Source organism: Fukomys damarensis, unplaced genomic scaffold, assembly GCF_012274545.1.
Source record: "Fukomys damarensis isolate Sample0158 unplaced genomic scaffold, DMR_v1.0_HiC HiC_scaffold_24, whole genome shotgun sequence".
NCBI lineage: Eukaryota > Metazoa > Chordata > Mammalia > Rodentia > Bathyergidae > Fukomys > Fukomys damarensis.
This window is the reverse complement of record NW_022900936.1, coordinates 16,280,606-16,288,916: the sequence shown is the minus strand read 5'-3', so window position 1 is coordinate 16,288,916 and position 8,311 is coordinate 16,280,606. Positions and strand designations below refer to the sequence as shown.

General features: G+C 38.6%; 1 protein-coding gene across 1 annotated transcript in view; it reads right to left on the bottom strand.

Annotated features, from left to right (window-relative positions):
* Positions 1-375: 375 nt before the first annotated feature.
* Positions 376-8,311, bottom strand: part of Cyyr1 (cysteine and tyrosine rich 1) — a 97,854-nt gene continuing 89,918 nt past the window's right edge. Inside the window, exon 4 of the mRNA XM_010608570.3 lies at positions 376-4,847. Coding sequence (XP_010606872.1) covers positions 4,714-4,847 — 134 coding nt within the window. The 3' untranslated portion in view covers positions 376-4,713. The remainder of the gene's footprint in view (positions 4,848-8,311) is intronic.

The window sequence follows — 8,311 nt, the reverse complement described above, 5'->3', positions numbered from 1 at the left end:
ATATTAGTCAGCTTTTGCTTTACTGGTACATGGTACCCAATACCCACAACTTTTAGGAGTCAAGGTGTAATTTTGCTTTAGCAGTTTGTTTCAGGAATTCAGTCCATGCTTGGTTTATGTGGCAGAAATATCACGGTCCAAGGGCATGGCAGAGCAAAGGCAGTGAGGCAGAACAGGAGAACAGCTCCAGAGAGGAAAGATCAAGGGACCAGATACAGTACACAGGTAATGCTTCCACGGCCCACCCAGATGCACCCAGAAACATGGCCTGCATCCCTTCTCAAGCCATTCAAGTTGACGTAATCGAGCTTAACAGTCACACCTTGTTATAATGTTTTCTTTCATTTTATTGATTATTATAAACATGTTGGCCAAAGAAAATATGTTAGTTCATAAATAACCCAATTGAAAGCTTTCACATCATATATTATTTTCCACAAAATGCATCTATGAAAATGATCAGTGAACTTAAAAAATCTATAATGTGCATAGTTATGCTTTTGTGTCACTAAATACAAATAGTAAAAATACTCATCTATTGTAGGAATATTGGTTTGTGGTATGCATTAGGAGAGGTCTTAACACAAAGAAGAGATATGCTGTGGACTCAAATGGCTCCTCTGTGGGTAATTACAGAATATAAAAGGTTCACAATGAGTGTTTACTGGAGGTGAAGATGATGAGAATTCAACTTTCTGATGGTCTTCTCTCCCCATTTTTCTTAAGGAATACATAGTGTACTTGCAGTCAACATTCTCAAAATCAGAGGCACATCAGCTGCAGTGAAACTGGGTCTGATCACACTTGCAGAAAAGAAATAAAGCATATATACTCCTAGGTGCTAAATAGTTTATGTGAGTTACGGAGGCTTTTCCTAGAACAGGCATGAACTTTTGAATACTTTGCATCTTCATAAGAACACTGTCAATATCTAAAAATCAAACAAGCCATTCAGAATAAATCTAGCCTTTAGAACTCACTCAGAATTAGACTGTCTTCAGTCAGATCAATGTATTCTAGGGTGGCATGTAAAAGTAAAACAAACTACTTATACTAAGTTTCTAAATTATAAGTACAGATACTGTAACTTATAGTTTGGGATATTCCCTTTGATTGTTTTATTCAGCAAAATTCTTCTAATTTTTGGATTTCATTAAATTATGATGACATTAAACATTTTAAGTTTAATGGCAAAGTGACAAAAATGCCTGATCATCTATTTCCAATGTCCAGCATACAGTTTTTAAATACACAAATATATGTTAAGGTCTTTTTCAGCAAAATATGCCACATGGGAATTATTTATTAAATGCTTTTACATCCAAAGGTAGGCACTTCGTAAGTCTTGCAACCATTGATGCCCAGTATCTTATCATTGATTGCAGTATCTTATTATTTTTATCAACTGTGAAACTTTTTCAAGAGAACCAACTATCAAAATTTTATAAAACCAGAACAACATTATGGCTCAGTTATATGTGAATGGAATCCAATTTTATTTTTTCCTTTTCTTTTTGTAAACCTGTTGTATATTTTTGTGATCAAGTTCTGAGATATTTGCTACCTAATATAAAATCCATTGGAATATTTAGCTTCTTATCTTACCCTTGAAGTATTCATTGCCTGAAAAACTTCTTTCAGTTTCTCCCTACAGTTGGGATAACCATGAAAATCCCCTGACTAAGGCCAGCATTTAGGCAGCGGTAGTTGGCATTGAAGAGCTCTTGGCTTCTAGCAACTGTTGAGTCTCTTTGATCCTAATTTAACTCTGAAATTAAGTAAACAACATTCAATTTTTGTTTTTACTGCCAGAGATACAGAAATTTACACTACCTAAACATTTGAGTGGAATTTTTGAGGCCCAGTGGACCCATCTACCATTTAATTTATGTATCTCTTCTAGAGCATTGCTTTATGAGATGTCAAGATTTTGTTTGAAGTTTTGTTAACCGGGAGCTTCACAAAGCAATCTAGTCAATAAGAAAGCTCCAACAACTCCTTTTCCTATAGGCATACCTTGGAGATATGACAATTTCAGTTGCAGACCACCACAATAAAGCAAACATCCCAATAAAGTGAGTCATTCAAAATTTTTTAGTTTCCCAGTGCATATTAAACCTATATTCACACTATACTATTTAGTGGATAATAGTGTTATGTTTAAAAAAATCAATGTATATATCTTAATTGACATGCTTTACTGCTGAAAAGTGCTAATGAGCATCTGGGGCTTTAGTGGGTCATAATCCTTTCTCTGGTGGAAGCATTTAACTCCATATTGATGGCTGCACACTGATTAGAGTGGTGGTTGCTGAGGACTGTGGAGGCTGTGGCAATTTCTTAAAATAAGATAACAATGAAATTTGCTGCATGGATGGACTTTCCTTCGTGTTTCTCCAAAACATACAATGCTGACAGCATTCTATCCACAGTAAAAAATCTTTCAAAATTGGAGTGAATTCTCTCAGACCGTGCTGCTGATTTGTCCAGTAAATGTCATACTTCCAGTGTTTTGTTGACATTACAACATTCACAGCGTCTTCACTAGAAGGAGAGTCCACGGCAGGAAGCCATTTCTCTCATCTGCCAGAAGCAGCCCCGAACCTGTGGATGCTTTGTCAGCCATGGCAGCAATCCAGTGGTGTCTTCAGGCTGCACTTCTCATCCAGTTCTCTTGCTACGTACACCACATTCGCACTCACTTCCTCTAATAAAATCGGGACTTGTCAAAATTATCCATGAGGTTTGGCATTGGCTTCTTGCAAACTTATGAACGGTGATATTTTGACCTCCTTCCCTGAATCATGAATCATTATGATGTCGTTTAGAATGATGAATAATTTCCAGAAGGCTTTCTATTTACTTTTCCCTGCTCCATCAGAAGCATCACTTTCTATGGCAGCTACAGCCTCATGAAAGGTATTTATTAAATAAGATGTAAAAGAAGAAATTACTCCTTGATCCATAAGGCACTGAAAGGATTTTGTATAGCAGGCATGAATACAACGTTAATCTTCTTGTATATCTCCATCAAAGCTCTCCGGTAATGAGATGCATTGTCAATGAGCAGTAAGTTTTGATAGGCATCATTTTTCCTGAGTGGTAAGTTTCAGCAGCTTAACTTCCTCAATAAACCATGCTGTAAACAGGCTTTCTTGTTAGGCCGCAGAGAGTGCAACTAGTATAATTCCCAAGGGCTTTAGGGTTTGAGAAATGATAAATGAGAACTGGCTTCAGCTTAGTCACCACCTGCAACAGCCCCAACAAGAGAATCCGCTTTTCCTTTGAAGCTTTGAAACTAGACATTGTCTCACTATAGAAGTCTTGGGTGGCATCTTCTTCCCATATAAAGCAGTTTCAACTACACTGAAAATTTATTGCTCAGTGTAACTATTCTATGATCTTCTCTGTGACTTGCTGCAGCTTCTTCTACATCAGCAGTTGCTGCTTCACTTGCACTTTTGTGCGATGGAAAGAAAAGGCTTCTGTCCCTAAGCCCCACAGACCAAGCTCTGTTAGTTTCCAACTTTTCTTCTGCAGCGTCTGCTCCTCTCTCAGCCTTCACTGAACCAAAGAAAGCCAGAGCTTTGCTTGGGGCAAGGATTTGGCTTGAGAAAATGTGGTTGGTTTGATTTTCCATCCAGACCACTAAAACTTTCTCCACGCTAGCAATAAAGCTATTTTCTTTCTTATCATTCAGATGTTCACTGGAGTACCATGTATTTTCTTCAGTGAAGAACTTTTCGTTTGTGGCACAAAGGCCTAGCTTTTAGTCCATCTCAGCCTTCTACGTGCTCTTCTCACTTGGCGTACTCATTTCTAGCCGTGTGCGACAGATGTGTAACTCCTGTCAACTTGAACACTTAATTAATTGGTCTAATTCCAATATTGTTGTGTCTTGGGTAATAGGGAAGCCCAAGGAGAGGGAAAGAGATGAGGAATGGTTGGTGAAGCAGTTAGAACTTACACGATATTTATCAATTTATTATATGGGCATGGTTCGTGGTACAGTGATACCAAAGGTTACTGACGATAGACATCTTAACGGATAAAATACTAGTGAAAAATTGCAAAAATGTGAAATAGAAGATGCATTTGGGCACACGCCGATGGGAAAATGGGGCTGCTTGTTGCAAGGTTGCCACAAACCTTCAGTTTGTAAGACGCAGAGGATCCACAAACTACACTATAGTAAAGTGCATTAGAATGAGGTATGCCTATACTAAAACCAAACTACCCTCCTGGTAATTTCCATCCAGTGCCTCAAACCGTGCCAGGCAAATAGAAAGCTCTCAGGCACTCAATATACATTTATTGATGAATGAAAGAAAGGAAAACTCTAGTTTTGACTTTTAAAACTGCATAGAATAAAGCTGTTTCTTTGTAGACCAGGCCATTATTCTCTTGCCTTCATCAGTACTGGAATATCCTTCACCTAGTGCTTAGCATGACTGTCAGGTGTCCTGTCAATCTTACTACTTTTTCCTGAATGTGCTTACGTGGATCCGGGAGATGTCTTAAAATGCAGTTCCATAATTCTCCACGCGGGGTTAGCTCTGAGCAGGGTAGCAATCCTGCATCCTTCAGCATGGGTGGTCCACATCTGGCCCCAAAAGTATTCCTAGAACAATCCTTTCTTGCCTGTTTCTGAGTAGAAACATTTTACTCTGGGCAAGATCACTGGCTGGCCCTTATTCTGTTGTGAGAGAAGGGTTACTTCCTTGAACTTCCAGGGTAAGGAGGGGGTGGCGAGCGCTGTGCCGAAGCCTGTGGTGTTGGGGAATATGGAGGAGGCAAGTCCGCACGATACTCCATCTCCTGGTCGTGAGTGTAGGGCGGTGGTGCCACTGAAAAAGAAAAGGAAAGAAGGTCAGGATTCAGCAAATAGCTAAGTGTTTACTGTGTTTAAACTACTGGCTTAGATACTTCGAGAGAGACCATTATTTTGTTTGCAAAAATCATACTCTTTTTTTTTTTTTCCAACTGGAGGGAACGTGTATGAAGGGGTGTGTGCTCTGAAATGTGGGTCACAGTGCTTGAAATTGTTGGCTTAGCAAAATTTTTTGGAAGTATGATGCTGAAGAGGGCCAGAGAGAAGAAGCTGGGGAACAATTCAAGTTCAAGCAGCACAGAAACAGAAGTGCACTTTGTGCTTAAGCAAAAAAATATAGGGCAGGGAGAAACAGGAAAGGCGTCATCACCGTGGTGGGCTCTGACTGTCACATGTGATGCAGGGTTAGCAGAGATTTTTTTTTTTTTAGTATATTTGAGAATACTCTTTAGGAAGATGACTCTGCAATATGCATGGAAGGAGACTGCAGCGAAGGCAGAGCTGACGTGGTAGCACACCTGAAAGATTATAAGGGCCTGATGACCATGAGGGGAAGACATTTGTAAGAGTCCCAAGTAACCAAGGGCTTAAGCAGTGACCAGCTAGATAGAAAATGAGTGAGGGACTAGAAGAAGAGGTAAGGCTACTGTACTGAGTACTCAGTATGGGACTCCTATAACTTGGAGGATGGTGTAGCCATTATAGAAATGAGGGGAAAAAAGTGTGGGAATGATTAAGATCTTAATTATCTAGGTCCTATTTAATTTGTTTCTTTATATATTACTCTATTATATGCGAGAGTTTTAAATCATCTTTAATCCACTTTACCATGTCTATATGTGGTTGACTATTTTGCAGTGAGCTCATGTCCCCTCCCTGGGGTTGGAAGAGACATTCCTTGAGCTGAATTTCACTGGTACCTTTGCGAGGTAAATCATTCTGCAATATCTGAACAAGCTCTCAGCAGCCAAGCTGAAGAGGTGCCAGAGAATCCTTGATTCCACTGGGAAACTGACATGCCTTAGTTATTGTAAGTGCGACCTAAATCTCAAGACTAGCATCTCAATAATGCAGCTAAATGGCCAAACTTTCCAAGTTAGAGTGGCAGAAAAGAACAAGTGCAATTTTAACAAACTTATCCCTAAATGTCTGCAGAGTCACGCCATCTCCAGAAGGAATGTGATATTACTCTGATAAACAGGCATCTACAGACATAGGGTCCAACTGGTGAGCAAACGCAAACTATGTTTTTTTCTGGATCCTTCTGGCTAAGAGCTTGATGACTGGAGTTCTTTACTAATCTCCCTGTTCGTGGAGAGTGTGGGAAGCAGAACTGAGTCACCTGAGGAAAGAGGAAGGAGTCACAGAACTGAGTGGGATGTTACCCGAGCACTGCTCTATTAGTAAGTACAGTATCGATTTGGCTGAGCTGGCTGAGAACTCTCAGTGGAGAACATAGCCTTGTAAAGAAATCGGTGATGATGCTTTTATTATCTCCAATGCACCTTCACACCTAGGCTCCTCTAAGCTCTGTTTTCTACAATGAAATGGGATTTAACCTGTGGAATCTACATTCATTAGCTGAATTTTATACCCACTCTGCCACTTTATTAAATCTAGCAAGGCTGAGAATAAAGATTGATAATAAACTTCATCCCAACAGAGAAAGGAAACAGTGCAGCTTCCATGCAGAATAGGAGGTTCAGACTGGTTGCTCACTGATCTGTCTGCTTTAAGAATGTGGTTCTGCACTGCTTTTCCACTGATGCCTTCCCCTACCTCTTGCTTGAGGAGCACAGGCAGACTGATTTTGCGGATTGCTCTACATCACTCCCTGTCACGAACCCATGGTGTGTGTTTATGGGTCTGTAACAAAGCATTTACATCCTGCCATCTGCATAAAACAGGCTGGAGGACGTTTCAATGAGAATCCTCATGGTTTATGCAGCTGCATGTGAACATGAAAATCTCTGCTATGAAGCAACATTCTTTTACTTATGTAACCTATGAATTGGATAAAAGGATGAAATAAGGATGAAAAATGGTATTTTGGGTTGATCCATCATGAAATAAACATGACACATGATTTATAATGTCAGTCACTGGAAGAACATTTTGAAATAATACATGTACAGTGGTGAACTGTTATCTTTCTTGCTGGTAATTAAGTTTCACTAGGAAGTAAATGTTTCAAGGTATTGATTTAAGAATTCCTTGTTAACCAGCAGAGGTATTATTCTTTGCTACAGGTCAAATAATGTTTGAAAGATGTGTGGATAAAGCTGGAGATATGGAACCTTTTAAATTCTTTCATAATCAGTATCCAAATTTGTCACAATAATAGATATGTCATTTATCCTCAAAGTCTGATAAAGTTTCTACAATATGAAAAAACCCAAGGAGCATTATTCAGAGAAGAAATATCTTTTCAACCTTTTCAGACCAACATCTCTAAGAAAAATAGCATTATCAAAACCATTCAACATTATTTTAGAAAATTTAGAAACAGAAGAATATCATCCAGAACTTTGTCAACTCTATTTAACAAATGAAATCTATATTTGCTAGTTATTTGTGTGCATTTATATCTGTATAATCACAGAAAACAGTATGTGTTTTTCACTTTGTGTTTTGACATGTCTTTTTTACTCTGCTACATGTTCTTCATAAACTTTATTGTTAATGACTATATGTTTTTTCACTTACAGTTCACTTATTTTGAGGTCAAAGTTTTTACTATTATAAATAAGGAGTGAAGAATAGTGTCTTTTTTTTCTCATTGAGTTTATTGGTACAATCTAGGTATACAGTACAGTTACATTCCTTTTTGGGATCTTGTACCTTTACATGATAGGTTTTCGTTCTTATTTTTTCCCCTTGTCCCTGCCCTTCCTTCACCCCCTCCTCCCCTCCCCATTTACAAACATTTTATTTTTATTTTTTCATTTCTCCTATTTTTTCCTTTCCCTTATTGCCTTTCCCCTACCCTTCCTACTTTCCCTACACTTTTAGCCCTTTTCTGACTATTTCACTTGTCAATTATCTCATTAGGATCTTATGTACTATTATAATTTATTCACAACAGAGAAACTATGATATTTACATATGTGTGACTATTATCTAGAATACATAAAGAACTCAAAACAATCATCCCCTCCCACATATAAGCACCCAATTTAAAAATGGGCATCTGAAATGAACAGACATTTCTCAGACAAAGAAGTAAAAACAGCAAGTAAATATATGAAAAAATGTTCCACATCACTGGTCATTCGAGAGATGCAGATGAAAACAGCATTGAGATTCCCCCTCACCCCATTAAGAATGGTTGCTATCAAGAAATCACACAATAACAAATGTTGGCGGGGTTGTGGGGAGAAAGGAACCCATCTCCATTGTTGGTGGGATTGCAGACTGGTGCAACCACTATGGAAATCAATATGGAGATACCTCAAAGAGCTTGGACTGGAGGTTCCATTT